This window comes from Ostrea edulis, chromosome 3, assembly GCF_947568905.1.
Source record: "Ostrea edulis chromosome 3, xbOstEdul1.1, whole genome shotgun sequence".
Classification (NCBI taxonomy): domain Eukaryota; kingdom Metazoa; phylum Mollusca; class Bivalvia; order Ostreida; family Ostreidae; genus Ostrea; species Ostrea edulis.
In genome coordinates this window covers 27,774,225-27,792,926 of record NC_079166.1, presented here as the reverse complement: position 1 = coordinate 27,792,926, position 18,702 = coordinate 27,774,225, and the positions used below count along the sequence as shown (strand labels likewise).

Here is an 18,702-nt window from a genome sequence, read left to right as displayed (position 1 = left end):
ACCAAGTTTAATAATTCTAGGCGAAAAATTGTCCACCTATGAGTTGGATAGGTTTTGCCATATTTGCCTATATCATCTTGATGATAGTGATCGAACTTTAAAATGCAACACACATTCAAACTAACATGCATCACCTGACCAATTTAGATGATTTAGCAATAAAGCTCACATTACAAGTCGGGCACGAAAACAAATAAAATAAAAAACACAGACAAACAGATGGTCATAAACGCCTTACCATGATAGTTCCCTTCCTATCGCATGTTCATCAATTTGATAAATTGTATGTTGTATTTAATCGATATATTTACACCGTATATAGTTTCCAATGTTAGATATACTAGTAGTTTCATAAATTGTTAACCCGGCATGATTAACGCTATAGTATAAAATACAGCTTACACCTGATAAACCTGCTTTAACAAATGTGATATTGGTGTGCATGTTCCATAGATATATGATTAAGTCATTATTACAATTGACATTCTTCAGAAAATCAACAAATCTTAATTATCCCAACTCTTATTTTTTATGGAATTAAAACACACAACAATGAACCTAAAGTTATACAATTCTGATATAAAAACATAATTTTAGAATATGAAATAAATACGATTTAAAAGACACCACTCATCGCAGCACGTCCTTCCCGTTACAAATCAAAATATGTCAATAAAAAAATTGTAATAAAACTTAAATTGCAAACTGCATTGCTATTGATAGAAAGTATGGTGTAAAAATATTAGAAAACACTTTTCACAACAATTCATTCAGATGTTCAGGAAATTCATATTATGTGCCGAGTTTGACAAAAGTCATTACTTTCTCTTTTCTGCCAGTTTAATTTTCTATCTAAACTGCGTATATTTAGTCTGAATGCATTATATTTCTTTCTACCTCTATATGGGCACGAAATATATCTACAACGTTTTAAAAGGGCAAAGTCATTCTAAAAGATATATCTCTTCAACTGTACAGATAATCTACGAACAAATCTGTAATTACCTGAGCTAAATTAGTAAAATGGCTTTGCTTATCTACATGTTTTTTACCTTATGTTTGCTTACGTGTGCACACACATTGTGTACTGCACTAAAAGTACTGTTCGTAGATTTACACACGTGAGTGTACGTACAGCACTGTACATACATGTACATAAGGGTCTAATAATCCCGTGAATAATACTAAGAGTGTTGCTAAAATGTCCGTTATAGGAAACATTCTTTAAATATTAATAACTACATGATAATCTAGAACTTAAAAGACATATCACTAATATGATTTACATATTCACCTCACATGTAAACGAAAGATACTTTCAGTTGATTAAGATGATGTTTTCTGTTACCTTACACAAAAGGTGAAGATAACGAACAGTGATCAATCTCATAATTGTTATCCCCGATACAAAATATATAGTTGGTCAAACACAGATCCCCGGACACACAATAGATGGGATCAGGTGTCTTGGAGGAGTAAGCATCTTTACATTCCTTAACTTTCAGTCAGCTTTGCGATAGTTTTGTTTACATTTTCTGCTGTTAACATCGCCTAAAATGAAAAACCGAAAGCGGTACTATTTGGGGCTTAAAAAACACCTTTTCTTAGATTTTCGCTATGGCCGCACAAAACCAACGGAAAGACATTTAAAAGAAATATTTCATTTTTACTCTCATTTCTCTGTTTAATTTTTGTCCAGATGTTTTGATGCGGTCACTTGTAAATCCCATTAGATATGTGACGGAAATCGCTATTTTCAGAAAATAAGTAATAATCAAAGAGGAACAACTCTTGAAAACAATCAGTATGAGATATATGGACACTATACATTTATTACATGATAGTGAGAGAGATATGAAGATTTATTCACACAAGAAAAATCACATTTCCCGAGGACAAGCTCGGGGGGAATATGATTCTTCTTGGGTGAATAAATCTTCATATCTCCTGAACATTAATGCAATAAATTGTTTATTATACCGAAACAAAGCAAGGCAATATGATCGGATTTGAAATTTGAGTCCGCTCATCTATACATCATATCTAGCCGAGATCGTCCTAACAGTAATGTTCAACGCAATGGAAACGTATTAGAAGGTACAAACAACGAAATACAATGATAAGATAACGAGTTTTTGTATTTCAATTTTCCTTGAATGCTGAATTACTTGCTTGTTTTTGTATCAACCAAAATCAGGCGATTTAGTGTGTCCAGATGTGTGACCTGCATATGCTGTGCCTTACGAACTAAATGAAAGCACAATGACTCCGACTTAATGTGACGTCATAATAAACTACGTCTACCTTGCCGTCAAATTTATGGAAAATGCACGAGGCTGCCAAAGGGATGAAATATGATGGGGAAACATGATGTTTGAGAGGGAGATACGAAGTGTTATCATCCCTGGCACGTGACTGTCTAAACCAATGACATTACGCTTTGCAGAAAATTCTCATCCTGGGGTATGATAATATGCATAATTCAATGATTCTATGATTTTCTAATGAAACATAACGGTATGACCTTAAATTAAAATATGTTTTAGAATTTGAAAAATGATTGGACATTTGAAGTTGCTTAATGCACCTTGCTCTTTAGAATGAAAAAAAAATCCCATGATATTACCAGTTCCCAAAATTGCACAGACATTGTAATGCATTGTCTCAAAATATCAGATAAAACATTAAAGGGGAGGGGGGGTGTAGAAAAATAGTTGAGTTACTAAAAAAAGAATTTTAATTTTCATACAAAAGTTCGGGTTATCGTAACGGTCGCTTGGTTACGAATCGGAGTTCGGTTTGATAAAAATGACAATAAAATCAGTAAACTTAGAATATTAAATTGGTTTTAAATCTCCTCTATTGTATTCATTTGAATCCGAACAAAACTACCCTTACAGTATTTCACATCTGCTTCATATTTGAACACTTTATTGAGGATAGATTGAAGGATAAAGCGACAACTTAACTTCATGAAAAAAGAGGATTTCAGCTTCTACATCGTCAAATCCTCATCCTTATCTAGCAATATTCGATTATCAATTACATGTGGTGTTAATGTCCACCAATTGATTCAATAGGCTTGGTGTGTGTATGCTCTGTTTTTCGATTGCGACAGGCTTCTTAGAAATGCGTTGATGTTAAAGTTATTAAAACAATCCCATTCAAAGTCTTTATTTTGCAACTTCTCGTTAATTTATGCCCTCTCCTCAGATTGAAACGGCTTTAAATGCGTGGTATATTATCCAAAGGGCGTAAAACTCCAAACTATAAATCAATCATTACTCTGAATGATGTCTGGTGTATGAGGGCGTTTTATATGTACTAATAGTTACCACGAATTATTCCCTTAACCTAAATGAGACATGGGGTCACGGCCAATGTGACCAGTCAACATGGGATGGTTGTTCTTCCTAGGAACTTGATCCAGCCCCAGGAGTATCCAGGGGTCCGCTTTAGTCCAACTATGAGTTTTGCACTCCTGATACGAACTCACATATTGATCACTATTCGCTATCTTCACTTTTCTTCAAAAACTACAAAACTGATATACTTTTCAAGGGCTGTAAATTTTGACAATACATTAGGTTATATAGAAATAGTAGAAAAATGCTGATTAATCATTTGTATCAAAATCTCTGCAAACAAAGTGTAGATTATTTCAAACCCACTCAAATCGACATGTAAATGAATACTAGCTGGATAAGGTTAAGTAACAAACATGATATATTTGAACACATAAAGTATTAAACTAGATATAATATCCTTTGCGATGTTAAAGATACATGGAAAATAAGAAATAACCAACAGTGATCAGTCGCGTTATTTTAATGGCTGTCACTTAGCCGAAAGTGTACTTGTGTAAGTAAAAAGACTAGTCTTCATTTACATCAGGTCTTTTATGAGCACCATTAGTACATACTGGATATATAATATATGTTGGTATCACAGTAAACCCGCCTTCACAATACAGGCTGTTACTGCAAAAATGACAAAACAGAACAAAGAGGAAAACCGCATTATTATCAGTGCATATCTTAAACCCAGAAGACCGCTATATATTTCAGCCATGGGAACGAGAGAGATATAATTCACAACCAAACTATACCCCCATACACTATCATCAGTAAATAAAATGTGATCTTTTATGAGTATCAATGGTACATTCTGGATACATAATACATGTTGGTATCACAGTAAACCCGCCTTCACAATACAGGCTGTCAACACTGCACAAATGATAAAGCAAAGGAGAGGAACACCGCAGTATAATCAGTGTTTATCTTACACCCAGAATACCGCTATATATATCAGTCATGGGAACGAGAGATATATAATTCACAACCAAACTATACCCCCCATTCACTAGCATTAGTAAATAAAATGTGATTTAGATTATTGCTTTCGAAAACAGTAAAGAGTGTCGAGATACGCTTCATTAAAGTGAATTTGATATGTAGATAACACATAAATCCCGCCTTCACATCACAGGCTGTCAACATTGCATGAATGGGTACACCCACGTGGTAATGGGATATTTCTCATTGACTAAACACAACAAGGGAGACGCACTGCGGCGTTATCAGCGTATATCTTATAACCAAGATATGTACGTAGTCATTAAGTAGATTTCACTGTTCATATTGATCATTAAACGGATTTCATGGTTAATATCAGTGGTTAATGGTTAATATCAGTGAACAAGATGCGCTTTGACTTATCGATTTTCAAACAATTGGAACAGTTCGGGGTACATTCTAGATTTCAAGACGTACAGATTTCCTATATACAATATAGCCGGGTAAATAGGAATTTCAACATGCTGTTGAATTAAATACTTCAAAATTAATTATTTCTACACCATAATCTTTCGTACTGAAAACATTTCACTGAGCGTTGATTTTAATGTAACTTTCTGGTTCACTCACGTAGTGTAATGCAACACCATTGATCATTAAATAGTTTCTGAATTGATTTTTCGCAAAAAGCGGAATAAAGATATAGTAAACGAATAAGAATGAAGTGGACAAAGGTGGATAAAGTAAACATATTTTATATTGGTTCGATTTATGTTGCAATTAAGGAGGAATATCATACCAAAGAAAATTTATGTGGATAAAAAAAATGAAGAATATATACATGTACAGCGGTATTTCTAAATTGAAAACTTTCAATTTTAATATATTTAGTCGACAATGCAGTTTTACTAGAAAGTCATCTATAAATGTATTTCGTGTTCTGTGCTTCACTACCAGGAGGGATATTGACCTGTGTGTCAGCAAAATAGGAAAAGGGAGAAATGTTGAGATTGTATCGGTGTATATTACCTCAATGAGACAGTAACGTGTATTATTCAAAATTAAAGTTGGTTATCATTCCTTGTCAACAGTGAATATAATGTATTTGGAATACCAACGTCACACATACTGATATACTCAAAATTTGTAATGTAACTTTTTTACAAAATAGTTGGAATCTTATGAATTCAAAAGACTTTTTGAACTATATTTTTTTCAGAATTCTTCCTTTCGAAGTATGTTTGTAAGTTACATTGAAACACTCGTTAATAAAAATCATGGTTTAAACAAGATTCTTCACTGCTGCGTATGTTTCACTTGTATTGATTTATAAACAACAATTGAATTCGTTGATCCAATACACTATATCTTAAAACTGTAACATTAATTTTAAGTAGTTCATCAAATTATGTTGCACATATGGATCAGGAAAAAAGTAAATGAATGCGAAGAAAGAGAATTAAATGAAAATACATGTTTTAAATCATTAGAAGTAGTACAAACTGGAATCCATTACAAATTCAAATATATATGAATAGCAATGCATTATTTTGCACTAAGTAGGACACTGTCGTTTCAAAATAATCGCCCCAAACTAACAATTTGAAGTTATGTTCTGTGATACACCTAAACTGAATATTAAAGCAAGCACAACAAGCAAAGGAGACAAAGTAGAAAACCGAAAGTAATTATGTACCTTATCACAGGTTTTAGATCACTTTGAATCCAATTTACCCGCATCTTTCAAAAACCACAATAAGAAAGAGTTTCCCTCAGAATAACGTTTAATATACATGTGAATTTGGGGACACACATGTCACAGTTTCAGATTTCATGTGAAACGTGTCGGCTTTCAAACTAATTAAAAGATTGCATTGGTAAGGTATTATAAATTTATTGAATTGTTTTCTAGTAACAAATCACCTTCAGCACTATGAAGTCTATCATCCTGATGTGTGTATTTGCTATCCTGCCCGATAGATCAATGACGGACAAGAGCCATCCGACAATTCAGAGTATGTTGTTTCTCATCCTAGCTCTTGTAAATTACAATGTCTTCATCAAAATTATAGCATAAATAACATTTTTTAAACAGTCATCTATCTAAAAGGTTAAGTAAAATCCAAAAAGGTATCAATCTTTGTACATTAATTCGTAAAATAAAATCATGATATAAATTATATTTCTATTTTTGAAATATTACAAACAAGCTGCGACAACAGCTGGAAAACACATCCTGGAAATGGAAACTCTCGGAATCCCGCATTCAGAAAGATCATCCTGTTTCCTTCAACGTTAATCTTGTTTCCACTTACAAAGTGACTGGAATCCTTAAAGACAAATACCCAATGTGTAAGTGAAAATATTGCTTAGTGACTTTACTTAAAGGGGCAAATATTCATATCTAGTGATCAGTCATCAAACAATTACTTTGTGCAACACCACTCTGATCCCAAGCTCAAGTACTTTGAAGTTGAAATAAGAAACATGCTAAAGTTCCTAGTTGAAAATATATTCGTGGTCTTTGGTGACCAAGTCTTTGTGACTTCTCTTAGTTGTCATTTTGTCATCAAATATTTTATTCAATGAAAATTGTCCAATCATATATTTCAGTAGAAGTACCAGTGTTTAATGATTTTAAACACATTTTACCACAAAACAAGCACATGAATATGTTAATTTGGTTGTGAATAGTTATTTTCTTGCCAAACAATAATTATTCCTTACATATTTCTTTATACTAAAAGTGGTTATCTAACATACAATGTATTTTCATTATACTTCTCTTCATTTTGTACATAATGAATTTTTATTATAAGATTAAACATTCTTTTTGAAAACTTTTTCGATGTGTAAACTCTGGCCCTTTTACTCCCAAACTGAATAAAAGTGCAAAACATTTCTATGTTAAGTTTTTGAATAAAATGCCCCAAGTTTACACATCGATAAATTCTTTTAAAAAGAATGCTTGATTCCAATAATTCCAATTCGTTCCCTGTCTCAGCAAGTCCAAAACATTCCCCGCGCTATGAAAGGTGAAGATAACGAACAGTGATGGATCTGAAAACTCCTACACGCAATACAAAGAAAGTTGAGCAAACACGGACACCTGGATATAGGTGGGATTAAGAGCCTAGGAAGAGTAAGCATCCCCTGTCGACCGGTTGCACCCACCATGAGCCCTCTATCTTGATCGGGTAAACGTAGCAATTGGATCACGCGCTCGTCCTTTTCCGTAAATGGTAAGAAGACTCGGACGTGAATCAGCGCAATAATTGCATCAAATCGATGCAATTATTCGACGGAAGCGCGCTCGTGGATGACGTTAAAAGGCCAAAACCGAATCCCTGTATAATGTGTTATTTAGATTTCACCACAAATCCAGTTTAGGTATCTTTAACGTCTTATTCACTATAATACATAAACATTTAAGTGGAAATTCGTAGTTTATAGTGGTAGAATTATATAGATATGTATCATATCTTACATGCATTTGAAAGCTCGTGTTTCGTATTGTAACGTACGACTGGGACGTCATAGTTATATTTGTGTACACATGGCAACATACTCTTATGGCGTCGATCCGCATACGCCGTTCATTTGTGGTTACGGAAATAGCCGAGTAGTTACGATTGGTAAATGTATTAACCCCTAGTCAAAACCAGTGTGCCAAGAACTGTCTAACAATCGGTATGACATACGCCAGACAGCATCTGACCCAATGATAGGTTATATTTGTAAACTAGATTGTTAGAACGCCTATAGCATTGTGAAATGCAGACTTAAAACTAGATTGTTGATTTTTGATTTTTTTTTCAGGCGTGTATGTATACATAGTGTATTTGGATTTATTGAGTGGTAAATTCTCATATATCTCTATTTTTGTCCAAATAAAACAATTGTAATAAATAACATTGGAATTATAAGTCATTGATACATATTTCTATGCTAATGAGCTATCTACGGAGAATCGTTACCATAAATTTCACAACTGATACCCCTTTAATATAATACAGATTTCTTTCAATATCTAGACCTGAAAGATTTATTGATATCAATAAATGACTTGTTTGTTTTTTGAAAATATGGCATATCATAGTTCATGTTCACTGCTCCAGAAATGACTGAAGAAAATCTACAGTTCGTTCACAGTTTTTAGGTTATGTATGCCATACTTAAAGACAAAAATTACCAAGACATTGAACTTTTTAAATGTAACAGTCCCGTGGGGATCCGGGTTAGTATAGGTCCTCAATATCCCCTTGATTGTCGTAAGATGCGACTTAACACGGCGGTCCTTCGGATGAGACCACAAAAACCGAGATCCCATGTAACATCAGGTGTGGCACGATAAAGATCCCACCCTGCTCAATAGCGATAAGCGCCGAGCATAGGCCTAAATTTGGTAGCCCTTCACCGGCAGTGGTGACGTCTCCATATAAGTGAAATATTTTCCAGAGGGACGTAAAACAATAAGTAATCAATCAAAATGAAACAATCACTCAAACTCCGATATATTTGAATTCTATAAGTACATTGATAGTTCTGGGTGGGATGACTCCACAAAGAAGACACTAATAAGTAGTATAGCATTCAGATCGCAATAAAAGGGCTCAATTATATTGTCTTGATGGAGCGCTTTCAAATCATATACAAGTAAGTTAACTAAGGATATGATGTATTATCACAAAGTCAATTATGCAAGGTGAAGATAACGAACAGTGATCAATCTCATAAAAGTCAATTATATCATTTAATCATTGTGAACAAGATGATCTATAGATACATAAACAATGTCGATCCCTATCATATATTTTTATAATACCTATTATTGTTAATACACGTGAAAATCTCAGGTTCAAATACATGTACATACGAAATATTTAATATATATAATATTTAATGAGAATTTTATCGTATATTTGTATATATATGTAGTAAAGTTCTTTAACGCTAAACATTTATTATGAATCGCTCACTTGTTTAATGTTTCGTTATAAAAATTGATACCGTATAAGTTTTACATTATAACCCGTGGGTCGAGGCCTCTGCTGGTGAAATGTTAGTCCCCGAGGGTCTCTACAGCCCAGTATCTACGTTCTTCGTTACTAGTTTGAAAATACGGATGTATATTTAATTGCTGTTATAAAATTTAGAAATTTATTTCAAAATTAAGGATTATCTCCCTCACGCATAGCTCTTATCGTTAAACGAATTTGACTCCACTTTTTTGGCACATTGTTTTCCCCTAAAATACATGTAGCTCTAAAACTTCATAATTATTTCGGATTTCAAACATTTCGGTTGAGCATCACTAAAGATACATTATTTGTCGAAATGCCGATCTGGTGCATCAAAATTGGTACCGAATTAGTTTTACATTATAGAATCATAGAAATTACACATTGATGAAAATAAACTAGAAGGTTGTGCTTATAGAATCATTCCAGTATATCGAAATATTCATATCTATGTACTCTAAGTAATTGATTAATGCTGTTATTGTATTATTTGAGTTGTTCTTTTTAAGTGAGAGACTGTGCAACCATATTGAAGAAGAACCCAAAGAGAAAGAGACAAGATGGAGTGTATGTAATTTATCCTGATCTTAAAACAAAGAAGCACGTGTATTGTGATATGACAACAGAAGGAGGCGGCTGGACTGTGAGTACTTCCAGAAATTCAAACGTATCCGTTATATTTTTATTAATTTCCTTGACTTGAGAGATAATACGCTATTGATATTATCTGTGTTGATGCTTACATTTACGTTATTGTATAGCGAATAATTTCTGACAAACAGATTTAAAATGTATGAGAAAATGAAAGTAGTTTTAATGATACAACAAAGTGAAAGCTCTATAATGTCATTCTTCCAACAGGATGTTGCCCATGGGCACGAATGATGTTCGTTTATTGCGCAACATAGTTAAAGTTCCAGTAAGGAGGCGTACCATAATCTATACAACAATATATTTTGCGACATCACTCAAAAACAACAAAACTTGCAATCCTGCAAAATATTATGAAATAAAATAATTATTTTTTTTCTAAAATACAAGGAACTATAGTAACACACAAAAACTTAGCAATAAACTTTTTGTCTTTAATGTAATCTGACATCTTGATCAAAATGATCGCGATGCACTTTTTACCATGACTTTACCGTGATATTATGACGCATTTCGTTTGCAGTAAGTGGCAGATCAACTATATTTCTTGATGAAAAATATATTTCACAATTGAATGGGAAAATGTTTGCAGATACCTATTTGACTATTAATTTGAGAACAATACCTATCTTATAAATTCACTAAAATATTTTCTATTCATCCCGTAGGAAGGCATTCATGCTTTAATATAATTATAGATAAAGGGGCAGATGGCTTGGATCGTACACTCAAACCTTCAACAATGCATACATGATCATACACTCAATGCATCATAATGGGTTTTCTAACGTGAACCAAATAAATATCAAGCTATTTGAAAAGTGCTGCAGACCTGGACGAAAGGTGAAGATATCGAACAGTGATCTATCTCATAACTCCTATAAGCAATACAAAATAGATAATTGGGTAAGCACGGATCCCTGGACACACCAGAGGTGGGATTAGGTGCCTAAAAGGAGTAAGCATCTCCTGTCCATAAATCTTATAAATCTATTATTTATTTCAAATTAAAAATGCAGATGACCGGTAAAAAATTCAACATGGAATGCAATGTGATTTTAACAATTATAAACCAAAATCGTTAGAACTTCGCAGCGTTTTTTTTAATATACTACAGAAGTTTCAAAACATTCCTGACGTCAGGTTTGAATTTCAAAATTAATATGCTCTTGCAATTTCGACATGTATTGATCATCTCAATATTGGAAGTATGTTTGCTAAAACGGCATTTCATCAAATCACATGATCAGTCTAAATATAAAATAGCATCATCCTGAATATATGGTTTAGTTCATCATATTGTCATTCAACATCAGTTAAGTTCCGAAATGTTCCATATGTTCTAACTATTGATGTTTTTCAGTTACATATTTCCATTGGCCACCTTAGCTGTATTGTGTACATGACCTCATTTTACATTCCGAATTTATTAAAAAGCTTCTACATGAAAAGAAATTTCTTGTTGTCCTCAACTTGACATTAAGATATATCGAAAACGTTTTGTGTATTAACAAAAATAATTTTCATTCATATTTTGATTCAATATATTCCATTAAACTCGAAATAAAAGACACCTTAGAATCTTTCACATCTGTTTGTACTTAGATATTTTATTAAAAATAGGTATTAACAGCAAATTAACAACTAAAGTTTATGACAAACATGATGACTTCGGATTCTCCAACTTGCCATATCTATGTAGATTATCCCATTCTCATCTACATATGATGTATTTGTATTTCAAATAAATTGATAAACAAGAGCTTGTTCTGCGTATGTTCAGTTTTTAAATCGAGGCAGGCTACCGAGACACAAGTTGAAGTTACAGGGGTTTAAACAGTCCCGTTTAAAGTCAATATTTTTTTCAAATTCCATTGTAACGACCTAGTTTGTCATTACAACCAATTGTTAGACCGTTCTTTACACACTGATTTTCACTACTGACTACTCTGTTTACCAATACCTGATAAAGATATAGCACTAAAGGCAGGTTTGACCGGTTGATAGGGGATGTCTACTCCTTTAAAATACCAGATCCTACCTCTAGTATATCGAGGGGTCCGTGTTTCCTCAAATTTTAATTTAATTTTAATGATTTATGAAATTGATCACTGTTCGTTATCTTCACCATTTCACGAAAGATAGAAATTACATTTCTTACGTGTTTGAGGTTTGGGGAATGATGATGTGAAGATAGTAACATTATATCAAGGTTTTAAAATAATTATATTTTTGACTTAACACTCTCTATTTAGCTTATTCAGAAAAGACTAGATGGGTCGAAAGACTTTTACAGGGACTGGAAAGCCTACAAAACTGGATTTGGTAATGCCAATCACAATTATTGGATAGGTAGGTATTTGTCCGAAGGTGCAGTGTTTTTTACGTCGGATGGTTGAAGATAAAGGTACTGATAATGAAATGTCAATGTTATGCACTGATTTACATGGATATGCATTGAGCAGTTACACTTAGTGAGAGACCTGCCTACTACAGCAGCAACGCCTGGGTTTCCCAGTTTTTCATATTACAAGTACGACCTCGAAATCAGAGAAAATCCATTTCCAATTTTATTATTCTTATTATTGCTACCCACAAAGAGATGTGGAATATGGAATTTCTTGGCCCACTGATTTTGGATGTGGTTTGCTCCGTTTGCCAGATCGTGTCATAAGGCTAATGGTGGGTGAGACCGGTCGACAGGGATGCTTAATTTTCCCAGATACCAGATCCCGCCTCTGGTATGCCCAGGAGTCTGTGTTTAGGGTAAACCTCAATGGAATCTCAGAATGGCTTTTGTAACTTTTAGGCTTATAAAACTTTGCTATTTGTGATATTGTTTGAATCTCGTAATTATCCGGATTATTCATTCTTTTAAAGAATTTATTGAATTAGTTGTAAATTCATGGCAGCGGGTCCACACTTTTCGCAGCATAAACATGAGATATATTGTTTTATTTTCCTTCTGACCGTTTGGTTCACCCCGCTAAGGGGCACACCCCAGTTTACTTTTTGCGAAGTGTTGAGGAATTCATTGTTGGTCACATTTCAGTTCTGTTGGCAAAGGACATTTTATTTTGGAGTGTTTTCTGATAGGAATACATTGGGAGTGCTTCAAATATCTATATTGAGGAATGTAAGAAAAACAGTCATCTGAACTGATCAGTTATAATTACAACATATTATCCTTAAAAGGAAATGGCGTTCTACATTTGCTGACCAAATCAGGGAACCACGTCCTCCGTGTGGATCTTCAGAAATTTAACGGACAGAAGGCGTACGCTAAATACTCCAAGTTCTCTGTTGGTGACGAAAGCAGCAAATACAGACTGACTGTGTCTGGATACAGGGGCACGGCAGGTTAGGATGTGATTTTTTATATTGTAAGGCCAAGAAGTAAAATACCGATTATACTCAGTATTTGTATTCATGTTATTCATCTTTTGAGTCATCTATCTATACTGTAATTTTACATCTGTATAACTAGATTTACCAAACTGTTGATAGTACAAATAATTCTAATTGATGAGTTGCTTGACTGCAGATTCATTGGTCGTATAAATTTGTATCTATACAACGGGTTTAAGACTATCTGAATTGTGAGGGTTCTTAATTGCTTAACCTGACTTCATCATAAAGTTCGATTTAATTCTTTAAAATCTTTCATATAACTATGCAGTGTCGTTTCCCAGTTATAAGCCAGAAAGCTTCTAAATTCATGTATAAAGACGACCTCAAAATGGCTGTTCAAAATAAGATCTAGAGAGCAATGACGAGTTTTTTTATTGTCTTCTTTTGTTTATTTTTTCTTTATTTTGGGGGGTTGTGGGGTTTTTTCTTCTTATTTTTTATGCCTATTTTCTTTTTGACAGTTATTACTACAGAAATACCTTTTCATCCTGGATCTTTCCATAACACAATATTGAATTACTGAAGGCAACATTGCATTTATTACTATGCTTTATATTTACTGAAGACAATATTGTATTTATTACTATGCTTTATATTTACAGAAGACAATATTGTATCTATAACTATGTTTTATATTAGGAGACAGCTTCAGCCAACACACTGGAATGAAATTTACAACAAAAGATCAAGACAACGACACATTTAAAGCAAATTGCGCGACGCATCTTAAAGCAGCGTGGTGGTATACTCATTGTTATTTGTCCAACCTGAATGGACAGTATGCTAACTCCGCCGGGATCAGTGACGACTACCTTACCTGGTATCGCTGGGGGAATAAATACGAAGTATTGAGAAGAGCCTCCATGATGATCCGACCATGGTAATAGATAGTCTGTCAACACGATTAATAAAATATATAAATATGGTATCTTCTGTTCTTTACATTTCTCCTCTCTTCATGTGTCCAAATATAGATACTCCTAATAACAGCTTGAGATAGAAAATGATAGCTGGCTTACAGTTTATTATATTCGCGCATGTGACCTATGCGAAAGCATGTTCGAATACATTAACACACAGAATCAATTCTTTCCTCACTTTATTCTTTTCTGGATATTGATTAATTAAATACTAAATAGATAACGAAACATAACATGATGAATAGAGAAACCGTTGCTTCCTACCACGCAAAGCAGTTTTCAAATATGCTGCATTACTTAACACCATCATCACATGTACATACTTTAATAGGGCTAACCTTGAAACATCAAATTATAAAATTAAATCCAAGTGTTTATTTTTATTTCACCGTTATCGGAGATTCGGGGTCATATAGTTTTTAATGCGTATGTTTCTCCTAAAGTTTGTCGTTTTGTCTGTTAATCTGCTATTCTGTTCGTGAAACTTTGATTTTGCCGTATATCTGGAATGGTTGGTGATAGGGCTTTTATATTTGACCTGTGTATTTCTTTTGACAATATCTTTCTTTATGTAGCAGAAATGTTAATCTTATAACCTTAAGGTCTGACCTACTTTTAAAAAATATGTTGACCTTGGTTATAATCTTTGAATTGAATTTTGACAGAGCTTTCATAGTTTACCTATGCATTCCTTGTGACAAATTCTTTCCTTATGTACTAGAATTACCACTGTTTGAAAAAATGACTTTACAAAACTTTACTGTAGTTGTAAATTTCATTAAAGGTTATTCAAAATCAAGTTCATCTTTTGTATCAACTTTACTTTACGTAAATTTATAAAGTCAATCTTTATATTGGCTTTACAGGAAGTAAATCTTTACATATCATATTTGCATTACCTTCAACAAACGTAGACATGTAAAGGTCATGTTTGCATCAACTTTACAGAATCATTAAATATGTACACCGATGTTCTTTCATAACATACCGTATATATAACCGCAGACACTCGAAACCAATTCACTACCTTTTGGGGGTTGAACAACAAACATTTCCACCTAAAATATCCATTAAACACAAATATACGGTATATTTGAAGGGGGGGGGTGATTCTTCTATCAAGCACGATTAAAATTGCCTTTTATTTGGTATATAAGCATCATGCTATTTTCATTTCTATCGTAATTGCCTTTATCTAGTAGATAAGTCATTTGGTCTTTTTTCACCATTCTTGTCACATATATTGAAGGAATAAAAAGCTGTCTTTGTTCTATCGAGTGATGAACGTAGCTAGCATTGTGGGGAAAAAAATCAACCCGCGTTGAAGCGGTTTAAGTATATATATTTTTTTTTACCTTCACTCGATAAAACAAGAAACATATTCTATCGTTTATAAATTTATGAATTTTAATATATATATATATATATATATATATATATATATATATATATATATATACATACATTATATTAAAATAGCATGCATATCGTTACTTTGACAACCGTTCGACCTTGACAACGCTCCTTATTTGGTAAAGATTACGCGGACAGGTGGTACTAAAACTAAAACACCAGATCGTACTAGTTTTCAACAAAAATATATTCCTTGTCTATGATGAAAGGAATGGCAAATTTCGATATACCTCCATTCAACGGAAAAAATCATTCCGCAAGAGAAACGATTTAGTGAATGTGAATATATACTGCGGATGATAGGACGTCGAATTAATAAGCAAAAGAAATAAAAAAAAAAAAAAACATAACGATATAGATTGCAAACCATGTTTATATAGATAATATCATTTGGACTATCTTTCCATCAATCCATGTAAATCTATTTGTGATACACCTGTGCGCACCTACAAGTCAATTTCCAAAAATGAAAACATAATTCACATACCCTGTTCTGTGTAATCTTTGAACATTATTTATTTACTCAGTACTTTATGGCGAAACATATCAACCACATGACCCACATGGTATTTACACACTGACAAGCTTTTATACAAAATACGATATCACAAAATCCTGCATGAATTAACCTTCTGCAATTTGAATATAAACTAGTTCTAATTGTAACGGGGACCGTTACAGATGTTCCCCAAACCTCCCCCAATTAAAAAGTGATGTCCTTGTGAATCTATAGCAAAAAATCATTTTATTTTAGCCTTTAATTACATGTAGTATGTTCAATATTGTCATTTCAGTACCAAGAAATGAAAGAAAGTGTTGCACGTGCATACACGCACACGCGTGTATGATTCCGAATTGATGTCGTACAACAGGCATTTGTATCATATATCCACAGTATGAATTTCATAACGTTTCCACCAAATATAAGGAAGTTATAGCGATTTTAAAATCGTCCAATCAGAATTCAGCACACGTGCATGCATGTGCTGAGCAGTAATTCTAACCACAGCAATTTGTAAGGAGTACCAACACACATCAAAACCCCTAATATCAATAGAATTTGATGAAAAACAAAAACGTTGTCGTCCTTTAAAAATTGAACAAAACGTTGCACGCGCATGCGCGTATGCGTTGGCATTTTTTGTTACACCAGTATATAAATACACATATTGTCTACGTATGCTGTGAATATCATCTCATTCGTTTCATAAATAAGATAGTTACACACGTTTTAGTATTATCCAATCAAAATGAAGCACACGTGCATGCGCGTGCAAATTGGTAATTTTGACCATGCAAATCAGTTGTGTGTCTCAATATCTACGTATGATATGAATATCAAGCCATTTCAATGAACAACAAAAAAGTTACACTGATTCCAAAGTTAGTGTACAAATTTTGTAATGCACGTGCACGCGCATGCATGCGCGTGCAGACAAGATAACTATTAGTTTTCATATCTACAAATGATATACTACCATCCTACTTAGGTTTCATATCGATCCCTTTAATATTCCGATTTTCCATTTTTTGTACCAAAATTGCAGTGCACGTGCACGCGCGTGCATGTAAGTACAGACAAAATGACTATCACTATGCACATCTACAAACGCTATACTATCATCCTGGAAAGTTTCATATCGATCCCTCTTGTAGTTTCTGAGAACACTACCGGACAAAATAGTACCGGAGAAAAATAATAATAACTCGAAATGATCTCGTTGAGAGCAACGAATAGGTCTTCCGTCCAATTTCTGACGAGATAGGACCTTGACTGGAAGAATTCAATTAGTGAATTAGTGAAGAACGACTATACATGAAAGAAATAAACACATACAGGTAAGACGTGATTTATCAATTGTAAACAATTTCAGTTTTGTTTCATTCACTTTCAAGTATCTCAGTAGTCCACAAAACGACTAAAAATTGCAATTGAACCACGTAGGAACTCACACTAAAAATTTCCATAAGAAATACTGAGTTTTTGGACCACTTCCGGTTTCGAACACCAACTTCCGGTTTCGAACAACCAACTTCCGGTGGAAATGATATGACTTATTACACTCTATTAAATAATTTTATGAGGATTAGAATTTAAAAAATGAAATATTACATATTTTTATGGTACTTCCGGCGGATGACGAAAGTGACAGCAAGAAAGTTGAAACACGTATGTCGCATCTACAAGTCACTATCTAACTTTCCTGAAAGCTTCAAGACTCAATCTTTGAGTATTTATGAGAAAACACTTGGAGAAAAAAAACCGGAAATCGTACATATTTAACGAACGGAAGTGAATTTTGAAGAAAAAAAACAACAATAATTCACTATGCTCTGAAGATGGATAATGTCAATTATATATTTGAAAATCACAAAAACACTTGCTTTATAAGCGAGAGATATGATAGCAAAGAAAAACCATTTTCTCGAAGTTTTTCTCTAAAAACCGGAAGTTGCTGGTTAAACTTCCGGTAAGACTAACATTTTCTGAAACGCCACAAGAGACCTAATTAATCTATGCAAGTTTTATTTCAAAAGCATAATTTTGAAATTTGGCGTTTCTTTTGTTCACTTCCGGTGACGGCCAGAAGTGACGGATGACAAAAATAATACCTTATTGCACAGCTACAATTCATAATCTATCATCCCTGAAAGTTTGAAGATTCAATCTTTAACCGTTTATGACAAAACGCCCGGACAAGAAATCATTTGAAAAACGAAAATTCGGCCATAACTTGTGACCGGAAGTGAATTTTGAAATAGTGTTACAGGGTTCTCTTGAGATGGATAATGTAATTAAAATATGTAAATATCGTACTAAAAGTTTGATAAATAAACAAGATATACGAAGACAAAAAAAGACCATTTTTTCGAAGTTTTTCTCTAAAAACCGGAAGTTGCTGGTTAAACTTCCGGTAAGTCTAACATTTTCTGCAACGCCAAAAGATATCTGATTAATCTATGCAAGTTTTGTGTCAAAGCATTAGT

The 18,702-nt window shown here is 33.4% G+C and overlaps 1 protein-coding gene across 1 annotated transcript; it reads left to right on the top strand.

Annotated features, from left to right (window-relative positions):
* Positions 1-12,649: 12,649 nt before the first annotated feature.
* LOC125676586 (ryncolin-1-like) lies at positions 12,650-14,304 on the top strand. The gene is made up of 3 exons (XM_056160844.1): positions 12,650-12,736; positions 13,120-13,330; positions 14,021-14,304. The coding sequence occupies exons 1-3, from the start codon at positions 12,650-12,652 to the stop codon at positions 14,263-14,265; spliced, it is 543 nt and encodes a 180-aa protein (XP_056016819.1). The 3' UTR covers positions 14,266-14,304.
* Positions 14,305-18,702: the final 4,398 nt, after the last annotated feature.